Source organism: Phasianus colchicus, chromosome 17 (genome assembly GCF_987193195.1).
Source record: "Phasianus colchicus chromosome 17, bPhaCol1.hap1.1, whole genome shotgun sequence".
In the NCBI taxonomy this organism is placed as follows: Eukaryota; Metazoa; Chordata; class Aves; order Galliformes; family Phasianidae; genus Phasianus; species Phasianus colchicus.
In genome coordinates this window covers 6,441,875-6,467,042 of record NC_143452.1, presented here as the reverse complement: position 1 = coordinate 6,467,042, position 25,168 = coordinate 6,441,875, and the positions used below count along the sequence as shown (strand labels likewise).

General features: G+C 38.4%; 1 protein-coding gene and 1 long non-coding RNA gene across 7 annotated transcripts in view; one reads left to right on the top strand and one right to left on the bottom strand.

Annotated features, from left to right (window-relative positions):
* Window positions 1–15,738, top strand: part of PREX1 (phosphatidylinositol-3,4,5-trisphosphate dependent Rac exchange factor 1) — a 148,781-nt gene extending 133,043 nt beyond the window's left edge. For all 4 annotated transcript variants that reach the window (XM_031590519.2, XM_031590511.2, XM_090152152.1 and 1 more), the window contains 13 exons: window positions 282–364; window positions 942–1,032; window positions 2,816–2,944; window positions 3,429–3,470; window positions 5,267–5,484; window positions 6,508–6,607; window positions 7,131–7,274; window positions 7,807–7,921; window positions 8,359–8,425; window positions 9,142–9,329; window positions 9,847–9,949; window positions 10,508–10,575; window positions 12,213–15,738. In XM_031590519.2, coding sequence (XP_031446379.2) covers window positions 282–364; window positions 942–1,032; window positions 2,816–2,944; window positions 3,429–3,470; window positions 5,267–5,484; window positions 6,508–6,607; window positions 7,131–7,274; window positions 7,807–7,921; window positions 8,359–8,425; window positions 9,142–9,329; window positions 9,847–9,949; window positions 10,508–10,575; window positions 12,213–12,255 — 1,391 coding nt within the window. In that variant the 3' untranslated portion in view covers window positions 12,256–15,738. The remainder of the gene's footprint in view (window positions 1–281; window positions 365–941; window positions 1,033–2,815; window positions 2,945–3,428; window positions 3,471–5,266; window positions 5,485–6,507; window positions 6,608–7,130; window positions 7,275–7,806; window positions 7,922–8,358; window positions 8,426–9,141; window positions 9,330–9,846; window positions 9,950–10,507; window positions 10,576–12,212) is intronic.
* A 3,083-nt stretch (window positions 15,739–18,821) lies between these two features.
* LOC149915616 (uncharacterized) overlaps window positions 18,822–25,168 on the bottom strand; it is a 131,744-nt gene continuing 125,397 nt past the window's right edge. For 2 of the 3 annotated variants that reach the window (XR_016471956.1, XR_016471957.1), the window contains 2 exons: window positions 20,530–20,638; window positions 18,840–19,169 (listed from right to left, as the gene is read on the bottom strand). This is a non-coding gene — a long non-coding RNA (uncharacterized LOC149915616). Of the gene's footprint in view, window positions 19,170–20,529; window positions 20,639–25,168 lie in introns of all 3 variants that reach the window. The other variant, XR_016471958.1, reaches the window with a different exon arrangement.

Here is a 25,168-nt window from a genome sequence, read left to right as displayed (position 1 = left end):
AGCAAATGCATGTTTCAATTGCAAATGTGGTTTCTTCAAACTAATCAAAAGAATATGAAAAGATCAAGATTTGTTCTTTTTCTAACAAACCACAGGAAATTTGGAGTATGGAAGAACTATTTAGTCTCTGTATTATGTGAAAGAAGTATGAGTATTTGGAATTTGAGATAAAGCAGTGATCAATTTTCATCCACTGCAGTGTGAGGATGTGCTTGTGTCATCTCTGGCCTCATCACAGCTTATGCTGATAAGACAGTTAAAAACTTAATTTGTTTTCTTAGGAGATGAGCTTCCCAGTGACATGAGGATTCCTTTAGACAAACAAGACAAACTTCATGGCTGTCTGGAGCATCTTTTTAATCAGGTACAAAAAGGGTTTAATTGCTGCAAAGGATTGCTTTCTCTTTATCAGTATCAAAACAGGAATTTCTAAGTATCGGATTGTTTAATGAAAACATGTTCTGAGGGAAGAAAGCTGGAAGCATATTGTATGGCAGTTTTATCAAACAGTTTTGTCAACATTCAAGTTGCCTTGTGTGATATAAGCAATGTTGAGCTGGTTTCTATGAAGCATTAAAGAGAAAAAAGCTTTGATGAAAAGGAAAAAAGATGAACAAAATGCACAATCTTGATGAATCACACCTCCAGATCTAAGGAGAGCTCTCACAAGTTTAGTCTACAGATGTCTTTATAGATTTCTCTCTGAGAAATGTTTTGTAATGGGTTTTATCACACCAGCATGTGGCTCACTCTCTGTGTAGAACATTATTCAGTGTGAGGCTCTCGAGGGTAATTCATGGCTAGAAAATCTTAATAATATTTGTTAACAAGGGAAAAATCATTCAAAAACATGGATGCTGTAATGGCTTTTGCATTTTTCCAGAAGATTTCCATCCAGATTCTTTTCCACAAGCCTAACATGGAAAATGTTTCTATTGTAGGTTGATGCAATTAATGCACTTCTAAAAGGACCAGCAATAACTAAAGCCTTTGAAGAAACAAAGCACTTTCCAATGGACCACAGTTTGCAAGGTAAGGAAGAAGGCTGACTATATTTAAAAATGTGATTTTCTAGGATTTAAGAGATTACCATGAATGCACACACACCATGTTGCCACACAGAGTTATGTAACTGTGCAGTCTATCCAGTTGTTTATTAGGAGTTGTGCATTATTGATGATCCTTGTGGGTTCCTTCCAGCTCAGGGTACTCAATGACTCTAAAGGCAGGTCCCATGTCCAATCACTGAAATTCTGCACAAATTCTTTTTAAAACACACAGAACACTTTTCTCTTATGTACTACTGGATCCTTACAGCATTTTCACAAGTATCCAGATCCATCCTTTGATGTGAGCACACAGATATGTACCTCAAAAGTACAAGGTACAGATAAGTCAGATTAAAGGTGAACTCTGATTAGCTGGTGAGGGACTGACTGTAGATGTGAGGCACTAAAAGGTTCTGCCTGAGTTTGCTTAACGACTTCTGCTTTTCTTCAGAGATGGGTAATTGCCAGAGTAAACTCATCCTCACATGTCACTTATTTTGAAAACTGATTCCCATAGAGAGCAAACAAATGATACCATGTTTTCTTTTTCTTCAGGGAGCATGTTTAGGACCGCTGTCTTAATGGTTTAGGGGCCCAGGATGTGGTTTCTTCTCTCACTGAAATACCAAAGCTTCATTTTCTGAACATTTGCTGCATTTCCTTTCCCACTTGAAATCTGAACTGTTTCCTACTACTTCTAATATACTTCAGGTGCTGCAGTTCTGGACCTCCCAGCCTTGACAAGTTCTATTTTTAAGTCACAGTGGCAAAACCTAGAGGTTTCTTTGTGCTTTTTTTTTTTTTGTTTTTCCCCTGATTCCAGAAATAGACCATACGAAGTTCTGTTACATGAACTCATCTTCACATACACATTCACATCTGTGTTGATTATTTGTTAATCTTTCGGTGTGTTGTTGGGATAAAGTGAGGAAATCACAGACATCCTGTGTTCACTTCCTTTATTTTATTTCACTTAAATGGAGTCTAATTTATTACAACTAGATTAATTAGACTGAGAGGGTCTTTTAGTTAACTGAAGTTAACTGATGATTGCACATTCATTACACTAACGAGCACAAAAGCACTGCTTACATTTGGAATCCCCAGACCAAAGCGTCTCTAATTGCTCCTGCAGACACCTTTCAGTGACAAATGTAAATTTGAATGCTTGTCCTGTTTCTGTTTGGCGCAGTTATTTGGCACCATTTTTCTGTTTGCTTACAGATTTTATTGCCAGCAGTGGGCTTTACAGCTTAGCTACATAGCTAAGTCATGAAGAATAGATTCTCCACTCTGTAATTAAACAATTAGCTGCCATCAGGTGAAAGAAAGCAGAATGGTTCCTAACTTCTCATCAGCGTTATGGGATGCAACAGCTGCAGCCAAAAGGCTGATCTGATTCTGCACAGCCAGAAACTTTAGATATATTGTGCAGGCAGCTGTATCATGTATGAAAGTCAGAGAGAACAGAAGGTAATGATGTCAGATATGAGTTGCACAAGGCTCTTCTTACCATGCACATCACCCACGTATACGACTTCTTGTCTATGATCCTGCAAACAGTGCTAGGAGACTGCTGATTATAGGATTATAGAAATAATCTTTTCTTTTTTCTCCTTCTGCACTATCTATTTAAGAACTTCTTTCATTCACAACTGTTGCTATTGCTAGTATGCATCTCTGCTTGCATCTGTATGCACATTTTGAATCAAAAACCACTCCACGTTCCGCTTCCTTACTGCCTAACAAACTCATTTATTTCCTAGAATTTAAACAGAAGGAAGAAACCACAGTGAGGTGCCGGAATAATATTCAAGCCAGCATTCAAGAAGATCCATGGAACCTTCCATTGCGCATCAAAAACCTTGTTGAAATCATACAAAAATATGTGGAAGGTCTGTAAATGGGGTAAAGATTGTTATCAGTTTCAGAGGGAAAGGATAGCTCTGATCTAATTGAGTCTAGCAGTTCAATTTTTCATTTTTATGTCTATTTGTAAAAAGGCTGTACTGTGCTCTAGGGAAAAACAGGTCAAACTGTCCTAAACCACTGTAGTCAGGCTGGAGTGGAATAGGCTAGCTAAATCTGATATTTACACTCCAGTGCAAAGCACTGGGAGAAGTTTATTCATTAAATATTAATCTGCATGTACAATTCGTTTCCAATAATTCATAGTAGTTAGTAGAGCATTTAGATTGTAAAATTCTTTTTGTATGATTAAAATGCCCTTGTGAGTAAGGACTATGATGGTACAGAGAAATAGCCATGCAGGGGATGAGGAGAGGCAAGAATTGTGGAGAATGAGGAGACTGTTAATCCAATAGAATAAAATCTATATTGGCATCGTGTTGACTTCCTTCCTTTTCTTCACTGTTTTAGATGGGAAGAATCAACTGCTTTTGGCCTTATTAAAATGCACGGGTAAGGTATTTTGATTTCTTGCAACACAAGACTGTACATACATGTCCCTAACAGAGATTGATGTGACTCCATGTGCATATGTCTGAGTGTTATTTCCTGAGCATTTAACTTTAGTCTTGGCATTTTATGCTAACATTTCTTGTGCTCTGCGTCTGGGACAGCCATTTCATGCATCTGATGTCTACTCTTCAGTTTGTGTTGCTTCAATTCCATGTAGGCTGTGTCTCCTGGCTAGTCACTGATGTTGCACAAGCACTGTTTTTCTGTCTTTTTTTTCTTTTGTACAACTCTCACTCCCAGATGGCCTTTACTGTTTCCTTGTTTCCTTCTGTGGTGAAAACATGCAGCAAAAATGAGACGTGTTGCACAACTTTCTGTGAGAACACAGACACTGACATCTTTCCAAACAGAGCAGGCAAGTTAGGGATTTAGGAGTATGTATGCTGAAATCTGCTAGGAACAGACTAGAAACCTAAGTGTGGAGATAGCACATAAATACACTGAATGGATATCGTTATCTGCTACTATGCACTAAACTTTGTACTTGCAGATCAAATGACAGGCCTTTCCTAGGAGTGAATGTGTAGTCTCCTTTTGTGATTGAAACATGGTGTATTTTTGTTTGCAAAATGAGGTAATACATGATTGAAATAAGATGTCATTAATTTGCTGTGCCAGCTAGATTCTCAAGTTTTCATAGAATGAAAATGGTAAATTAGTATGGCTCTGTTGCCTCTGTTTCTGCCAGGGCTGATCCACGAGTCTGTCAAAACCTGCCTGCAGTGTCAGCTTAGCATCCGTAAAGGCTGTTTTTTTTATGATAACAGACGTAATGATTTCATAAGTGTCTACCTCTGCCCTATCTCCTGCAGCATTTTCCCTAATATCCTCTGGAAAGAATGGAGGAGCAGATGGCACTGAAGAGGTTATGCCAGCTTTTCCCTAGCTCTGAGGACAGACGTTTCTATGCTCCCTTTGCCTTCCTTTGGCAGTACAGAGGAGTAGTGCTGGAAGGACTGGTTGCCTTTAAATTGAAGATATGGCCCTGCGCCTGGAGTGTATCTGTTAGGACACCATGCTCAGTGCTTCATAGAAACTTTAAAGATTCAAAGCTTCTGAATGGTGTCTTCAGCTTCTTTCTCTGTGGAACACTGCCTTGGCAATGACAGACTGCTGTACTGTTGAAGGAGCCCAGGGTGCCTGGGAAGGAGCTCCTCACTTATTCATGTTCCTCTTTGGCCTGCAATCCCCTTAAGTGTGACGAAGTTGCTTGGACCAGAATGTGGCTGCCTGGCAGCTGGACTGGAAGCAAAATCCTCCTAAGAAACAGAAACCCACTGGTACCCTATGGGCCGGCCCAGTTAAAGCATTAAGCATATGGGGAGCCCATGAAATACAGGTAGATGAGGGGAAGATGAATCTCTAGTAGCCCAGAAGAGAAGCAGTGGCAGAGATCCTCTTTCATTAATTCTGTTGCTTCTTTAAACATAAAAAGAAGGGAATCAGTCCAAATATGGCACAAAGGAGTTAGAGCTCTTCCCAGAAGGAGGAGCATGCAGATGGCAAATGTCAAACAAAGAGTCAAGTGGCCTAGAAAATTTTTGGCAAAATTTTCCCAGCAATGCTGTTTTTATTTCTACACCCAGGTCACACAGCAAGAAGATGTTATCTGTTACAACTGTGTAAAGCTACAGCAGAAGCTAAATATCTCACACATACATAGAAACTGCCTCTTTGGCAGTGAGATAAAAGAAGTATTCTCGTGACTTGTTTGTCTGTCTCTCCTTCTCTTGCAGATACTGAGCTACAGCTGAGGCGAGATTCCATCTTCTGCCAATCTCTTGTGGCTGCTATTTGCACCTTTTCAGAGCAGTTACTGGCTGCTCTCAACTATCGATACAACAACAATGGGGAATATGAAGAGAGCAGCAGAGACGCTAGCAGAAAATGGCTGGAACAGATAGCAGCCACTGGTGTTTTATTAAACTACCAGTCCCTGCTCTCCCCTACTGTGGTAAGATGAAGAACTGTGGCGCCCTGGGGTCTGTTCACATTTGCATGTATGCTTCTCTGCCATTCACAGCACAGCCAGTGCTAGCAGTGTGTTGAGACTGATGGCAGCAACCGCAGGAGACTCCCACTCTGACAACCATGTCCCAGTATTTTCCATATCCCATTACTTCCTTCCATTATCTCCACACAAATACTGGACTCGTCGTTACACCAGAGCCTTTTGGAATCAGGCTTATGTTTGGAGTGACCTTGTAGCATTTAGGGAGGGTTTGCTGCTCAGCTGTTGATGAGGCATGGGTGGCCTGCCCTCTTCTGGTGGAATGATGCATATCAACAATTAGGCAGAAAAGTTGGGAATATTTTGTGTGGAGTTCCAAACAAAAAAATCTAGAGTCACACTGACTGCTTCTGCAGACTAGATAGACTGAAATCTCTCTGACACACTTCACTGTGCTGTGATTTGAGCTTAAGCTACAGGCACCTTGTCTAAGGAGGAGAAGGTGCACCTATAGCAGACAAGCTACAGTAGCTGTAAAAATGTTAAGAAAAATGGAGGATGAGAAAGGCAAATTATTATTACTTCACAGAAAAGTTTTGAACATTGCAAACATAATATGTTGCGCATGGTTTTTAAAAATAATCCAAACTATATGCAACTTATTATTCTTTTACATTGCATGGAATGTATGGACATTTATTTCACAATAACCAAAAAGCTCTTCTTATATTTGTAGATACAAGATAAAGTCTGGAAAAATAGACCCCTTCAAAACTATTCAGTCTTTAAACCTCTGTACTCCCTGTGAATCATGTCAAATGACATCTAAGCAAAGGGCAGCTGTGTTTGTATCAAAAAGTTATAAAGCCACCACTAATTAATTACTTGGAGAGGAGTTTGTGGAAATCTCTGTATTCTGCACTAGATCTCCTGAACCAAAGCACGCCAGCAGCAACTATACTGTCCTGTTATTGATCTCTTCCTGGCAGACAGTCACCTATTTATATCTGGTTCTTTGCCCTACAGAAAGAGGAGCGCACCATGCTGGAAGACATCCAGGTCACTCTGACAGAACTGGACAAAGTTGCCTTTTATTTCAAGCAGCTGGATGAAAGTCTTGTAGCAAGTGAGTACACTCAGTTTCTTTTAAACTCTTTTTTTCTTGTTTGTTTTATGGATTATCATCCTCCATGATTATAAATCTAACAGACAATGTCAGGCCTGGAGAATATTGAGCAGCAAGCTCAGTGATTTGGAGCTATGGTCTGTGCCACAGCACCTTACCTGTGTGATTTTTACAGATGTTTGTAATTCACCTCACTACCAACAGTGTAAGGACTGTCCCTCACTAGCTCACATCTGTGTCACCCTACCAACTCTCTTTCCATGTTTACTGGCTACAGGATGCCAGAAAACAAGATAGGATTTTGATTGTTGGCCACGTTTGTTGTATTACTATGCTTTAGAAGATGCAGCTAGCATGATATTTCAGAACTTATTTTCTCTCAGTAAAGCCTCTCCCTTATTAATTTGATGGTGGAGATGTGAAACGTCAATAGATGATCTAACAAACTCAGGCAGCAATGGTTACAAATTTCTCCCACTGTGGTAATGCAGTAAGTGTTTTATCTTTATGTTTATTTCTGCAGATACTCATGTCTTCTACCACATCGAAGGAAGTCGTCAAGCCTTGAAGGTTATCTTTTATCTTGACAGCTACTACTTCTCCAAACTGCCTTCTCGGTTTCAGAATGGAGGAAGCTTGAAACTACACACGGTGCTATTTACAAAAGGTGTCTATAAAAAGCTTTCTTAGAAAAATAAGCTAACTGATGATAGTGAAAGGTTCAAAATAAAGAGTGACCATCAAGCTCTTAACATTACGGAGCTGAAAACTACAGATATATTTAAGAAGCAGGTGGTTCTATTCTGGGACACTCCTAGGGAGTGTTAGAGATTCGAATAAGATACAGTCATGAGAACATGATATGCCTGCTTGGGGCTTTTGTATGCCTTTCTCTAAAGCTTCAGGTCATAAAAACATATTGGCTGTACATGGACAATCTGATCTAGTATGGTACCAGGAGCTGCTCCCAAGCTATAGGCAAGTCTTTTTAGAAGCATGTGCTGTGAGAGAATCTTCCAGGCTGGAATTGAAGGAATACTGAGTAGATAAGCAAACATTCACACCAAAATTATATTAATGGGCAGTAGTTAGCCTTGACATGATCTAACATCATTTGCAAAGCAGTGAAATGATGCAGAGATAAACAAGTAAATGTTATTATTTAAATTTAAAATATAATAAAACGTTTTCTCTTTTAGCTCTAGAGAGTATGGAGGGGCAATCACAACCAGCTGGCTTATCTCTAGAAGAACTTCCACAACAAATTAATGCTCAATCTCTAGAAAAAGTGCAGCAATACTACCGTAAACTCAGGTATTTCATACTTCTCCTTCACCTTAAAATATGTTGAAAAGAGTGCTCATTGCTAAAGACATTAAAACTAATGAAAAAAAATCCCACTCCTGTTGATTTCCTGTACAAGTATGATTCTTGGAGATCCCCATTGAGTAAGAAACCCATTAACTTTCTTCCCACAGCTAAGCTTGTTCTGAAGTGCTGCACTGTACAGGATGAGATTCCTATCTGATTTGACTTCAGAAGTTTGAGCAGAGCTAAAATTAAAAAGTGTTTCAGGAGTATTTCAGTACAGACTATACGAGCTTCGGCAACAAAAAGCTTCAGTAAGAAAGCACATCGTGAAGTACAAGACTTCTCTCTTTTTCAGTCTTTTCAGAAGTTTTACATAAGTACACGTACGTGCTTGAAATGAGACTTGCTGACTAATGTAATTCTTGCTGGTCTTTTTGCAGGACATTTTATCTAGAGAGGTCAAACTTGCCCACTGATTCTAATACTACCGCAGTGAAGATTGACCAGGTATTGTTATTTTGTTACTGGTTTTATTTCTACAGCAGTTGGTCTCTTAAACCTCAGTCATGTGATAGCCATAAAGCAGGCCTGTACAAACCCAAGTATAATTTAAAAGAATTCCCTGCCCTGAAGAAGTGCTGTGAATTTCTCTGGGGCTTTTGTTTGAAGAAAAGCATGGGTAACTGGAGTTAACACAAACCCTCTAACTTAGGCACTAGTAAGACTTCATATTGCCCTGTTTATCTCCTTCTAAATGGGGTATCTGATGTTAGACAGAATGAATTCATTCTTCGCCCTCACAGATGTATAAAAAAAATGAACAAATATTCTAAATACTTTAGAAATTAAACTTTATTCACAATTATAGAAGGAAACACCAGAACCATAGTGCTTCCCAGCATCTCAGCTAGAGGCAGTCTAACTGGGGCTGGTGACATGGGAATATTTGCACGTAAGGCAGTAAGTACTACTGCAGTGAAAACAAATCATCTTTGCCATTGTAATGTACATTGTAAATAATCTCAGTGATCTGTGATGACTGCAAAAAATTGCCCCACACCTAAGTCATCGCTTGTATTTTTTCACTTTCAAATATTCATTATTGTGCAGCAGTGACTTGTGTAGTGATAGTATGTCTGGAGACAGGATAAATAAGTGTAAATTTACAACTGAAAGAGTACATGAGCCACTGATGTTTTTGTGATTCTTCTTGCTTTGTTTAGCTTATTCGTCCCATTAATGCAATGGATGAGCTTTGCAGGCTGATGAAGTCCTTCATTAACACAAAGCCCACCCCATCAGGATACTCTAGCAGTAACACATCAGGAGCTGGCCTACTTCCTATATCCTCTGAGCTCTGTTACCGACTTGGAGCCTGTCAGATTACCATGTGTGGCACTGGGATGCAGAGGTGAGATTCTGAAAACAGAAGTGTTAGGGTTCCAGTGCAAATGTTGGTCTTTTCTGGAGACCCGAGCAATATATTTGATTCAGTTTAAATCAATAGCAAGGTAGATGTTAAAGGACTATAATAAGGATGTAATTATTTTATGTAGGCTGAGACAGAAATAGTTCTGTTAATAATTAGTTTGGGCACATAAACTTTGTTTCATCAACCAATGCCATTCACTAAATGAGTTCATTGCATAGATACAAAAATTGCATATACAGAAATTAGTGCAGAAGAGCAGTGAAACATAGCCTCATAGCAACACTGCTGGAGACTTGAACAATTGCAGGAAGCAAGTGTAAAGAGACCGAAAATGCAGGACTAAAGCTCATTTTATGGTTTAAGTGGAAAAAGCTAAGTAATAGATACAAAAAAGCTAGCTAATAGAATCCATACTTAATAAATAAGTGTCCTATAGTTGCCTCTATTATGTTTTTAAATATGATCAATGATTTAGTATCACTTGTTCCATGTTCAGAAGTACATTAAGTGTGTCCCTGGAGCAAGCAGCCATACTGGCTCGAAGTCATGGACTTTTGCCCAAGTGTATCATGCAAGCTACAGACATCATGCGAAAGCAAGTAAGTATTAGGACCTGTGTGTCTACTGCAAGCCACTACCTTTATTCCAGTAACATTCCAGTAATAGTAAAAGCACCTATTTATTTCAGCATGGCATTGTATTTTGTTCACCACAAACTCATATAGCCCATCTGTTAATAGTGTCTGAACAGCTACCCATCTCTGACACAACAAATTAACTTCTGCATGTACAGCCATTATACAGCAATTATATGCCTCAGTATGCATTATTTAAAGTACGTGCCTTGATGGTTAGAAAGTAGAGACTAGCTAGGATACTTAAGACAATTTCTGCATGTACAAAAATCAAAAGTCTCAATCAGTGTTAAATTGTAGAAACTCCCTAGTGGTAGACAACAGTGCTTGTAAAGTGCTTTGGGATTAATTTTATCTTTTCAGTAAACACAGATGACTAATGTATCTACCAGCAGATTCCAACTTCTCTAAAAGTAGTTAATGGGTTCTCAGATAGAAAACATACTCCTATTACGTTATTTTCCCCTAAGGATCAGATCCTTTATCAATATCATCAGTACCATAAATTCTTCGTTTCTTTAGGGACCAAGGGTTGAAATCTCTGCCAAGAATCTGAAAGTGATGGACCAAATGCCGCAGTGTGCACCTCGGTAGGTTGTTACGTATTCTGCATCTTACCTGAAATGCTTGTTTTATGTTTCTGTAACAACTGTGCAGGTCCTGTTGGAACCAAAGATCTCCTTAGTAGTAATAGCAGGAAAAAAAAAAATCATGTTCTCCTTTCTCACTGTACTAAATTAAGTGCAGTGTAGCTTAATAAGCTCAGCCTGTTACAATTTGCATATCATTAACTTCAAATGTTTCTGCATTTTCAAAAAAAAAAATAAAAAAAAAAAACCACAAAAACATCACAGAAGAAAAAGAAGGGTCTTTTTCAGACCATTGCTATGAGCTGATATTGTTAGTGATTGACAGCCATCTGTGGAATGCTGAGAGAGAAAAATTCCTGAATGGCAAATCTGACAGCAGATATGCAAAGACAATTCATAAGCCAGTACTTTGGCTACAGTCCTATTGTGTGCTTAAAATATCTTGACTGCTTATTTATGAAAGAACAGATTTCAGAGAATCATAGAATTACCCAGGTTGTAAAAGTCCTTCAAGACATAAGAGAGAAAAGAATATTCTTTAATAAACTGTAGCGCAGCGTTTTCATACATGGTCATAAACCATCACGATGACTATCTGTAGAGAATAGTTTGTAGAAATAGAGAATAGAGAAACTTCTCTTTTGCTCTTGTTAATGCCATTTTTCACATGAAGCACACAAAACAGTTTCAGCGTGCAGGAATCTGCATCAGAAAAGATCCCGTGAAATCTTTGCAATCCCTTCAGATACAGCTGTGTGCTCCTCGAAATACCTCAGGGAAATTATTTCAAATTTTAGAGATGTGATGACATTTACTATAACAGCATGGCTTTGGTTTGTTTTCTCAGAGTCCTTAAAGTGAAAATATTTAGTGCTTGTAACCTTGTCTTTCTGTTGCAATTGTTATTTTGAAAAAGAATTAAGAAAATAGTCAGGGTTGGCTCCTGTGCCACATCCCCAGCATCATGCATCAGCTTTTAGCAGTGTGGTTATTTTGCCTTGTTAATGACCTACATTACTTTGGTTCCATTTTTATGACCGTAACAACATGCTGTGTATAAAAATGAGCAGCTTTACAAACAAATAAAAGACATTTACACTTTAAATTCCAGGACCATTCGCTTGGATTATTTCAGGGTAATGAAGTTCAGATACGTGTCCCTTCTGGATTCCACTCGTAATTTGAAATAAAACTGAGCAAAGTCAAAGGGAGACCCAGTGAACTGTTAATTCTCAGTACACATTTCCTAGCATTCAGTTTGTCAAGCAAACTCTGTAATAGCAGTCTTGAAAGAGAAGTTGTAAAAGACCCATTTACTACGCTGTATTCAAATAGAATGGAAAAAAACAACAAGAAAAGGGTTGCTGAAGACCCAAACTGGGCCAAAGGTAAAAAGGAGTGATACAGTGTTTCAAATAGTATTTAAACAATGATTATAAATATTTTAGTTAATAAATAGAGTTAATAAAACACTTATATTTGCAATTATGAAAAATAAAAACAGTGACATTCTTGCTATTGGGTTGCACCTAAGGCTTGCAGAATGACAAGGGAGAAGCTAGCTTTTATATACTATACCAGTAACTTTGTTATCTTTCTTATGACATTTAATACCATACTCTTAATCTGCCTTAAAGACTCTACAGACTGTGCCAGCCACCTACAGATGGGGATTTATAAACGTGACAGAGGCACCTACATTGTGGCACAACTAAAACACGCACCAACAAGCAGCCCTGTCTGAGGACCCACGCTGACCAACGCTATGGCACTGAAACAAGAGAGGAGGAGGCTGCCTTTGCAGGAGATGAACCTGCTGGCCCCAGACACCAGGAATCTGCCTCTGAAGCCCTGCAGCACACGCAGGGATTCTTGTATTTCTTTGACCTCTTGAAGAAATTCTTGAAACAAACCCCACAGAACTAAGATGGGTGTTACTGCCATTGGTAGCTGCCTGGAACAGTGACAGTTATGCAGCAAGAAAGTGCAGTTTTACTGATAATGTTTGTGCTGCCACTTAAAAGCCGTGGACTTGAAGATTTGGGTTGGTTGAGAAAACCCAGGATGACACCTCTGTCTCTCCCTGTACTGCATCTGGCATCCATTTAATTGCCAGCATAATTTTGGTCAGTGGCCTTGAACAGTAGCTTCATAAACACCACTTTGTAATGTACTGACCTGCACTTTGGATCAACAGATAGCACAGTCAATGGCTAATTCAGATGCAAGCAAAAAGAATTTCTACTGGAGTCATTTTCCACTTCAGCCCAGTGAGAACCAATCTCTCTATGCTGCAGAGTATACATTCCATAATACTTCTTACCATTACTTCATTTTACTTACTGTAGCCTTCAGGTTTGGGATTAACTCTTTTTACTAATGCCCTGTTATGTACTCTGGAAATACAGTAATAATTAAGGGGAGAGATTGGAGTGAAAGATTTTAAAACAAACTTTACAAAGGAAAAATACAGTCTTAGAATCTGATTATTTGAACAGATGTAGTTTTAAAAACCCGGTCAGAAGAACTATACTTATTTATGTGGAGTGGAATATGTGTTTTGGATCATGTTATTATATATACAAGATTTAAATAAAAACTATATTGTTTAAAATGGGACCAATATGCTGGCAATTACACAGCTACTCCCAGTTTACTGAAAAGAAATCTACATTATTTAAAATCGTTCAATATTTAAGTAGTCTTTAATACAGTTATTAAGATGTATTAGGGATGCTTTTAAGTTAAAAGAAAAAAAGGAATCATGTATATAATGTACTTTATTTTTTCTTGTTTGAAAAACTGTTTCCCATCCTGTCAGTATTATCCCAAGCACAGTAATTTTTTCCAGATTACTGGCTGAAACTCATGAAACACGGCAGCAGTCTCAGGACAGAAATAGTGATATTTTAGAGTGAGTGCCTTAATACGACCACCCATCCATGACAAATTTGTAGCAGGTGGCAGTAGGACAGTGTGCAGGACATTCACCATTCCTTTGTTTCTCCACAGTCTCGTTTTAAAGAGTTAATTGTTACGAAATCCAGAAGCGCTTTGCAGTGATGTATATTCTAGAAAATAAAGGTTTGGGATTTTTTATTTGTGAGATTGTTTGTTTTTCAGCTGGCTTAATTTTATTAACCCAACCAATTGAAATCCTAAAATTAGAGTCTTTCAAGGTGGATATTGAGTTCTTTCACATTTTCTAATCTATACATCAGCACAAAACAGCTGAAGCCAAGTTTGAGGACACAAATTCTCAGTCTTGTCTCAGAATTTTTGAATTATTTTTTTCTTGCCTCTACAATACTTTGGGATAAGGAACATCTTGGTTTAATTTCTCACTTTTAATATTTGCTTTGACCTACAGTAATCTGTTGCAGGGAACCAGGACAGCCCAGCATTAGCCAGCTGTCAGACAGAGGGGACTTTACTAGAGTAGCCATTCTGTACTGCAGTAAGATGAACAAAGCATTATTTCAGTGCACTTTCTCTCTTTTTTCCTTTTTTTTTTCCCTTCCAATTTTGCAAGAGTTATTCACGTCACATGCTGTTTGAAGAAGAAATGGATGTTTCTTTACTGAATCATCAACTTAAAACATACTTAGTATTAATCAAAATAAGAACTGTAGGAACACCCAAATGTAAAAAGAACACTTACAAACTTAGATCCTTGCTTTGCCTACATCAGTTCTGTGCAGCAGAACTGCAGCAGTTTATACAGCCTGGTGAGGATCGTTGCCCTCATTTATGCAGTCATTGTAGACATTAGAGATGCACAGAAGAGCATCTAAGGGCATTTACACTGTGCGCTGTTTTACATTGAAATGTACATGTTATTCTCATTGAAAACAATAGCATTTTTATTATTAAAAGTTGATTTATATTATAAATCATGACAATATGATCTTATTTTTCTGTTATACCCCTTGTTTCTTTAGTGCTTTAAGTTCTGTTTAATGGTTTCAGTTCCATCTGATATTTGTATGGAGCTACGAGGGGTCAGAAGTTCAATCTATAAGGGAAAAGTTGCTTTCAACATCAGCTTGAGCAGGCAGTGTAATGCTCAACTCTTCCTGTTTGTGCAGTGTGGGCTACAGATGTGGTTTCACTGCAGACTTCATATAAAAGTAGAAAAGAAAACCTGTTTTGATGCTTTAAAATTGCAATGTGGGAATTAAGAGCTGGGAAAAAAGAAGACGGTGCACAAAAGGACCTGCAAGTTAGAGGAGTGAATGAGGTCTGCAGGATTTCTGTGGCTAAAAGCAAAGAATGAATCAGGTTTGCCACAACCAAGTAAGTGGGGATTTCAGAGATCTGGAGCATCTGATATGCTGCCACGTGAAAATCTCGATTGAGATGGAGAAAATGGAAACTCACAGTGTGATTATGAGGCGTGTAAGCAGCTGGCTAAAGGAAAGAAGGAAAGACCGAAAAGAAAGTAGGGATTGGGTGGCAGGTGCAAGTGGAATTTCTTATGCATCAGTCTTGCAGCTGACCGGGGTTAACTTTTTCATGAATCACTGAAGCACAGCTACCATAAGCCTGGGATTGATGTGAAGTTGAGAAGCACTAATCTAGAGAAAGTTCAGGATACACAAAAAAATTCCTACAAGACTTGGAAGAGAAGTTTGAATGGGATGTTACAGTACAAATAGTAGCTCATGCAGATGAAAATTAAAGTATTTTGCTGTATTTCTTGTTAACTGACAACAAACCAAACTTGGTTGTAGAGTTTGTCACAAGATGACTCAGATTCAATCTGACAGTCATAAAAGTTCAGCTGAACCCTAAGACAGATTTCCTATTGAGAACTACTCAAGCCACTGTGCAAAGGCCTGGTGAGCTCCTGCCAGACAGCTGTGTGCAGTTACAGATACCCAATCGTTAAGTGAAGTTGCAGTAGCAAGAGGAGAAAACACTGAAATGTCATCAGTAAAGTGGATAAAATTCTGCAAGATACAACCAGAGGAATTTAATGCTTTTTTAGCCTAAGACACAAGTGTATCTGATGCCTTTATAAGAAAGTAATCATTAGAAAAGACAATGTAATAAGTACAGCCACAAGGAGTACAAGCAATTAGAGATAGCCATGGGCTGAAAATTGTTCTGAACCTTAGAAAAACTTTTCTTACAATCAGGTGCCGAAAAAAAAAAAGAAAACAAACAAACGAACAAAAAAAAAAACCACCAACAAAGCAAACAAAACAACATAAAGCAAAAGAAAGCCCCACCACTTTTACAAACTGTTTATAAAACTCAAAGAACTGTAAGCAGCAGTGCCTACACTAACAGGAGAGTCTCCGCAGGAGTCAAGGCAGCCTTTCCCAGTGCAGCTGTGTTTGGCTGCACAAGCTGTGTTTGTCTATGACAGAAGATGGAAATGATTCCTGCTCTGCCCCGTTTTGTCCAGGCATTTGCAAAGCAGGAAGTTGTTGTTCAAAACCAGGCCTAGCTATCTTTTAGCATTACACATTTTCATATTCCACTATTCGTTTACAGACTGAAATACTAGGATTTATAGATAAGATGCCATAGGTTCAGACAAGTATCTTGCATTTTCTTTCAGAACAAAGAAACACTGAAAAACAAAAAACACCTCGACCTGGGCTTTGGCAAATCCGTGTCCGTCACATTTTCTTATCAGTAAATAGTGCTATAGAGCTCACTTACCCAGCATTCGGGAATATTCTGAGCCCTAGTTATTTTATGGTTCTAAAGTGATTTGAAGATATGAAACTACAGGTGATGACAATAAGAATTTCAATTCTATTTCAAAATAATTTGAAACGCTCCTACTTCCTTAACAGCACATACAGTAAGTACAATCCCAGTCATAATATGCAGCATTATAAATACCAGGTGCAGTTTCTAAGCATTTGGCCATTACTGAGTTATAGAAGGGCAAAAAAACTCAACAAACATCTTATGACCTCAGTTTCTTCACAAAAGCATAGCATGTAGGCTAACTGATAAAGTATCAGAGATAAATGAAATTAATCCAGGCCAGTTTGTATATAAAACTCATATTGTGTAGCACTGCAGTGATAGAATATAAGTTCAAATAAATGAGATAAATGCTCAGGAGTTATTAACCTTAATGGGGAAGAAAGGCTTTCCAACAGTGAAATTTTCCTTCTTTGTAGAGTGAGAACCCTAGCTTTGATGAGCACTAGTGCCACACCACTGGGGTCCCATTCTTCTCTATGCATAAATCCATATTTTCCTGTTAAACAACATGGTGCAGCAGCAGTCTTATGGTGCTGTCACAGCACTGCTAGGCTACATTACTAGAAGAGGCTTTCTGTTTAATAGAAACAAAAGAAATCCTAGTGTCCTTAAGACATGGGTTTGAGTGCTCTGTCTCACTGTGCCCAATTTCTTTTGCTCTACTGAGCAATTCACTTTTCTCCTGGTTGGGGAGGGAACTAGGTAGCTAAGTGTTGTCATTGGCATCGTGAAGAGTCAAAGAAGTGTACACTGTTTTGAAGAGTGACAGCGCTGTACATAAATACTGTAGAAACAGAAAGCTGGATAGAAAAAAAGATAAAGAACGTAGGGATACATATTGAGAGCTCTTAGAACAACAGGCTTGCTTTTCATAATTAGCCTCTCACAGATGTCTTTAGATGAGCTAAGACTCATCTAGAAAATGAAAATCACTGCACCAATCCAATGCCATAGAACACATAAGTCCTTGAAGCTGACAAAGGACTTTTGAAAGACCTTTAATTTTTACACTTTTCACAAAGCACAGGAATGGCTGCACTACTCTGACCATAGATTAGACCAGATTTAAAGGCTTTTGAAAGTAAACTGGTGAGCAACTACAGGAGCACAAATAAGATTGCTATAGCATTCCTGCATTTACAGCTCATTTTGCACCGAAGATCAATTACCTCATCTAGGCAGGGAGGGCAGTGCTGAAATGACACAAGTTGTACAGTATGCTTTTGCATAAAACACACCTTTACACGGTCTTAGGAAAGCATTCCAGAGATGATATTTTTATACCAGTTTATAGGACTGGCATTTTCAAATGTTTTGTAAAGAGAAAAAATGTACAGAATATTTTAGAGTTGTTTTCCAATTATGTTTGAGGGATTTTAGTATACTAATAGTGTTATATTTTTCTTCATGTTCTGTATTTTTAACTAAACACATGTATCCTGCATTAAGATAAAAGTCTTAATATAATTTTTTCAACTTTTTGTGTTTTATTGTCAAATCTATGTTGTCATTTTAGTATTACTCCTGTGTGTTTGGTATATTTTATGCTCTGTGTCCATCAGAGTTGAAATATCTTAATGATGGACACGGATGGTCACAATGATGGATCTTCTGTCAGAGAAGGATTCCAAGCACTCCTTTTGGGTTTGGAAGGTTGAAAGATAGCTAAATGAGGGATGTTTCCATTGGGCTTTTAAAATTTCTGGGGTTATTGCTGTTTAAGCAGAACCTTTTGGACTTCACATAGTGAGAAAGTAAATGGAAAACTGTATTTTAAGGTCAAGTCCATTTTGTTTTATGGGACAATTAAAAAATCTCTATCCTGCTGGGTGTGAACTGCATTGTGTCTTTGTAGGTCGTGGGGTAAAGAACTAAGTCTCTTTCCCTACTTCTGAAAAAAGAGCGACAAAAACTGGAGCCAAGAAAATGCATTGCTTCCCTGAATCCCCCAACTGAGAATGTAAAATTTCCTTTGAGTATAAGGACAACCCTGAGCCTCCTCGCAGAGTATTAAACTCAAATTTGCATTCAGAACATCAAAGTTGGTGACAAAATATATTATTTCCATGGTATATGTATGGCATTAAATGTAAGTAAGAGGAAATTCTGGACAGCCAGCCAGACTTCACAAATCAACCTATTTTACTCCTAAATGCTTCCATCTCTTATCTGCTTAGATTGCTAATGCTCTCTGCTATCTCTAGCATGGGAACTCTTGTCATTCTCCAGTCTATCCAGGGGCTTGCATTTGGGCAGACATTCTATTCGCTGGAAGACTTACTGAGGAAATTAAATATGCATGTCTGAAAGGATTCAATAGCTTTCCAATAAAAAAGAGGATAACACAGGAGTTAAGTCACTCATGTTTCTGATGGACATACAACCATTTGGGTCCCCTCCCTTCCTAACAGTAAAGAGAAACATTGTCAAATTCAAAACCCATTGTATCCTGCACATCCTTTGTGGTGGAAAATAAAATTGTTTTGTTCTGTTATTTGCATTAGCAAATTTCTTACATTCTGAAAGTCTAGTAGCCTGAATGTTACGAGGCAAGGACAAGATTCTAGTATTTAACATTGGTTTGAAGAGTGGTTTTATTTGCATTGCACTTGCAAGAAAATATATGACACTGGAACAGAAACCAAAGAGAAGCAAACTATGTCAACATGCCAAAGATAGAAGCAATAAATAATGAGCTACTGTCCAAGCAGTATTTCATGCTGGAGAAAAATGACAGATATCAAAGAATGAGGAAGTTGATACAGACCTCCCCTATTTCCCTGACAAATTATGCAGAGATGTGTGGTCACTCCTCCAGTTTTTAGAGAAGTATTATATTTCATAGGTTGTTTTACAGGAAAAGCCTACATAGGAAGAAAAAGAAAATCAGAAAAATAAACAGGCATTAGGAATTCAAGTTCAGAAACAGCTTAGTATGGATCACAAGCAGAACTAATCTTACCCTGAAGTAATCTTACAGATCTGCATTAAGACTCCTCCAATGTTCCTCAACATAAGAGCCCTCTCTGTTTTTTCATCTACATTTTACTGGCATCAGTTTTTATGAATTTCCTGTTCTTTTCCCTGGTGAATTTGACCAGCTTACTCTACAGCCTGCTTTCTCATTCAATCCTAGTCACCTGGGCAATCAGCTAGTCACCGGAGAAGGAATTAACTGCTTGCTTACTGGAAATCAATTAAGATGTCTGCATTTTTTTCATGTCACTGTTCAGCAGGGACAGAGAGGCAGGGACTGTGATTCTGCCAGTTCTTTGCCTTACAAGTCTTATGTTCAGTAGCTTAGATTCATAAGCTGTCTTGAACAAGGAACAAATACCAACAGAGAAGCTTCAGAATTAGAACTTCTAATAGTAGTACCAGTTCTAACTGCACTTATGGCTAGCACTGACGTGACGTGAAGGAAAAGCTACCTGTAACAGTGGTTCATCAGGAGGCACGTTGCTGCTGCTGCAAATGCCAAAGGGCAATGCTTAAGGCCTGCCAACCAACTGTGCTGTGCTTGCTGCCTGCTCTCAGCTCACCAGCTGCTGTGATCACCAACAGGGAGACAGCTGCAAGCCCAACCAGACCAGAACTAGGACACCCCAGAGGCCATTTGCTTCCAAATTTCCTCTACAAGGAGAACTAGATTTTAAATCTGCCAGGCTGGAGCTCCCCATCTGCTGTAAGCACAGGTATACAAGAAGAAATTCTAGGAAGAAGACAATAATACTTCTCTTCTTCACCCTGTTTCTACCTGGACACTCCATTATGCTAGACAGATTTTTGCTACAAATGATCCTTAATCTTCAGTGTTTCTACATTTTTATTGTTGCCCTTTGCTCATAAAAGGCTGGGAGTACTCTTCAGTGTTTTAATTGTTTCCATCTTACAAACAGCTTTCTATTAAAATAAAGGTCTACCTGTCTTGCATAGATTGCTCTGTTCTACACTGACAGTTCCACCAATGCATCACACTTTTGCTTCTTCAACACAGGATAACACGCTAGGAAGCTAGCTCATACACTGGTCTCTACACAGACTCAATAAAATAATTCAGGCAGAGAAAGGTGATGTTTGGACATTAGGTTTGCTGTACTGTGTGTTTCAGGTTGTATTTTTAGTTATATTGTCCTTATCCCAAGGTCTCATGAAGACTGACAGCATTCTAAGATCAGTACAAAATAATACCTTCTGTATAGAGCAAAAAAGAGCAAAAACTACCTTTTTGTTGTTTTTTCTTCACAAAAGAAATGACTCCTTGTTAGAACTGCAGCTCAGTTGAGTTTTGATAGCAGAAGCTACGTCCAGTTCTTTGATTAAAATGAGCTCTCTGTGGAAGAACAAGAAGGGTGAAACTGGGAAGAGTGAAAATGTAGATGGAACATCAAGAAACATTCCTAAGTGTAGAATTGACAGAACGTTGGTACAATCCCTTAGGAGCAGTTCTGACCATTACAAAGCATACAGTTTGAGAGACCACAAATGAGCTATGAAATTGCTAAAGGAACACAGAGTGAAATCTTAGGTTGTGCTGTACATTAGATAACGATCATAATAATCCCACTGGAGCTTAAAATCTACTGTGAGAAAAATTACTGCCATATTAATGTGACTTCTTGTAATATATCACATAGGACCACTTAGCCACTAGGCTTCACAGTTACAACCAAAAGGCAGCCCTTTCCCAAAGGGAGCCACAGTCAAAACTCCATTTCTTTTTGAAGAGCATTGTACTCAGTACATGACAAAGGAGGACTGTTAGCCTAGACAAGCTCATCAAACTACTCCACCACCCAGAAAAATAAAGCTGCACCTACCAATTGCTAAGATTATAAGCCAATTTCTGATTTGACTGGAAAGAAAGCAATGAAACTCCCAATTCTTACACTTCTGAACTGATTTTAAGTGTTTCCTATGCTGTAGCAGTTTGTCTCGGCAAAGCTGTTTACTTTAGGTCAGCTCACCCCTACTGCCAGTAATTAAAGGCAGTTAGCAGCTCCCTGGGTGCTGCAGACAGCTGTGTTACAGCCGCTCCTTCAGTCACAAGCAGAGGAGCCGCTGTGCTGCTGAGCAGGCTGCATTTTCTAAATGGAAGCTCCCTCGGAGCTCCTTCACAGTCCCTGGTAGCCACGATTCGCTGTTTGAAAAATGCTTCTGCATGCCAAAATTATGACTCATTTTGCAAGATGTCAATTAATGCCCTGCAGAGTCTGCAAAAAAAAAAAAGTCAATTTTTAATGAATTAGAATTAAAATTAGTAATTAATGTTTGAATCAAGTGATTATTTTCTTGATCCTACTTAAAATTAAATTTGGTTATAAGCACTTTGAAGGCGATGAGCAAGGAATCATTATTATTTAATCAGGTTTAAATTACTTACATAATTACCTACATGAGTGACGTATTTTCATCTCAAGATAATTCAAAATAATTAGTATGGCTTTATCGCAGATTTAATGTGCAAAAACCTAGCTCAGATTAGTAGTGCTTGAGTACTTGCTTTTTTGGGGGGGATGGAACTTATCTGCAAATTATTGCACCAAAGTTAATGAAGCTATCATATGAATACATTGTGTGGAAAGTGATTTGGAAAGGATGCCTCATTTATCTCTGATTCCACATGAACTCAGCTCTGGTTTATTTTTCAGGGTTTTTTTTATTAAAGTTTTGTGAAATAATAAGCAACTTTACAGCCAATACAACAACTACTGTGTCTTGCTGCAAGAAACAACAAACCTTGGGCCTTGTTTCTAATGTTGAATTGTTCTTTGTGGCCTTGTTACCTATTTGGTGTAAATCAAGGGTAGTTTCCATACATTCAGTGGAATCGTGGTGCTACACAGCACATCTAACCCCACAACAGATTTTCATGTGCTAAAGTAAAAATTCTCAGTTTTTTAAACAGCATGGACCAAACGCTGACCAAAAGATCGAATTCCTGCCTGTGTACACAGAACTTCACAAATCACAACTGCCTAACAGACCTTGTTTACCTACCAGGAAGAAATTAGGAAAGTATCCAAAGCATTTTTACCTTTTCAAGCAAACAAACTTTTTAAAAGGCAATTTGATTGCCTTTTAAAGGAATTTAACAGATGGTGATAAATCAGAGGAGCCAGTATAATATCATTAGCCAGAAGTGCTTTATAGACTACATTTATTCAAATTTCCCATTAGAGAATTCCACTAGGGTTCTGAGATGCAGCCTAGACCGTGGCTGTGGTTAGCTTATTTTCATAAAGAGGAGATAATTACAAAGTTCAGAACAGAAGTTTCCCAACTGTTCATTATCTGTGGGGTTTTCACACCTCCTTACAATAAACAACCAACATGTTCCTCCACGTTTAGCAGCCAGTGATTGCCTCAGCTCAATCTCACAGTGGAATAAACATCTTTCACTGGGGATCTATGTGTTACTGGACCTGGAAGGGACTCCCAGATCCTCCTGTGCATGGCTGTCACCTCTGGGCTGCCTTCATGCCCTCCGTGTATCTGGTTCCCCTCTGCCTTTACTTTAAGACTGACTTGCAATAATCTTGGAATATCTTTATCTCCACAGTGTCCCTATAAAGCAGGAAGTACTGTTTATCCACTGTACAGATGGAAAATGGGAACAAGCTCTATGGGATATAATTCTAACTGAAAGGAGTGTATGAAAATCAGCTGAAAGATGAGAAACTAGTGGTAGTTTTCATGTAGGATAAGGGCTACCAGCAATGCACTTCTTGGATCTGTGTTGGGTTCTGCCAGGACTTGCTCACCAATGATTTGAAAAGAAGAATGGAAGTAAAAGACTTGAAAAGAAATTTCACAAGAATGAGCAGCAGACGTGATTAAATGGGAAATAAAATTCAACATCAGGAAGCATATAGTACTGGTCACATGAAAAAAAAATAAATTAGATAATGGATGTGTGAGGTCAGGCTTTCAATTTGATACGCAAGCTGTAGAAAATCTCCCAGTATTTCTGCTCCATTCTCTAGAAACATTAGCTCTGAGCTCGGAGGCAATCATAATGAAACTAGAACAATAAAATTGCTGGGAAATAGTAGCAGAAATCTTTATTAATTCCATGGTACACTAGTCTTCATAAGTCTTAAATACTACAGGAATTATCCTTATGGTTTAGGCCTCCAAAGTTCCTGGTGATTTAGAGAATCTCCAAACAAACATTCTTACACTGCATAAAATAAATCCTTTTCATAGGAGCCTTGCCTTCCTCTGCCACTGAACCTTCCTTTAAAATCGCACTGCCTGCTCCTCCTCCTGCCTCTCCATACATCCCCCAAAAGCTTCCTGTTGGGTAGCTCCGGGCTTCTCCCTCTATCAAGTGATATATTGATATGAATTGATATGATTCCTTTAGTTCATTGGTTTGGTTTGGTTTGCTTTCCCATAAAAACAAATCAGAAATACTGTTTAGAATCTGCCACAACTATCAAGACCTGGTCTCAGAGTGGTGAAAAAAAGCTATGTATGTTTAGCTTCATTTCCCTTTAGTAGATGGTTTTTATTTGTGGATACTTGTAGAATTGTAAAATATATGAAATCTCATGGAAATATCAGTATTTAGCAGCAGCAACTGAAAAGTGAAATAACAGGCTTTTTTTCAGACATGAAAGTATGCAGGTGGAAAGAGTTAACAAGTAGCCAAGAATTGCAAAACCACAACACCAATTAAGTATGATTCTTCTTGATAAAGGTTCCAGGCAAATTCCCAAATTTCCAAGCAGCAGCAGAATTAGAGTTACAATTTCAGCTCTGTTAGCAATCCACAGTAATAACAGAGGCTGCACACTTATGTGGGGAATTTAAATACAGAGAAATAAATGACATGACTGTGTTAAGGCAGCAAAGGAGGGAGCAAGATTCCTCTCTTCCCCAGACTGAGGCTTTCCTTGCTGGGCCAAGCCACCTTGCTCACAGCACTCACAAGTCCCCACTGGTCAGCACACAGTCTCTCAGGCTTTTCTTTCTCCCGGAATAGCCAAGTACCAGCTAGCAATTAAAACTGTGTTAAGTTCTTATTGCAGTTCAAAATATACTTCTGGATTCATGTTCAGGGAAAGTCATAAAATGGCAAGTGAGTTCTGCCAAATGAATTCTGTATTAGACATGAATCTGAAATTTGCATCATCAGACTTTGCAGAAAGGCAGGGAGTGAAGAATTAAAACTAAAAAGCAGTTAAGCAAAGAAATACTAAATGTCTCTTTACAATTATGCTGCCCATATATAAAGATGGAAGGAGAACGCATTAAGATTTCCAGCCTATGTTTTCAATGCTGCCCAGGGTAGTTGGAGTCCCTAAAGAGAGAAAAGAAGTAAATTCTGTCAGCTTCTCTGGGGTAAACTGCCTGTTCTTGTTGGTAAGACATTGAAGCTAATCCATTATAAACAGCTATATATACATATATTTAATAATGAACTTTCCAAATCAAATGCACATATAAAACTCAGCTTTTCTCTGTAGCAAGGGCGGAAAAAGCTTCAGCAGGCACTGTATGGCAAAACAGGTGAGTTAGCTGCAACTGCCTCAAACTGCTGCTCCCAGCATCGTTCTTACTGCAGCTGAGTGGCACTCAAACAGATGTGAAATTGTTTCTAACCTTTGAAAGCCAAAGGAAATGAAGTCTCCTCCTCCAAATGAATTTTCCCACTTATTAGTTTGAGTAAGAAGCAAACATGCCAGCAATGACAGGAAATTGTTTTTAGAAAGCTATTTCTGATCGATACAACTGAATGATTGCTATTAAGAGTGATTATTAAATATGAGTTTCAATGTTCATATCTTTTTGCACATTATGCCATTCACGTGATTTATTGCATAATATCCCCAGTAATATTATTTTTTTTCCCCCA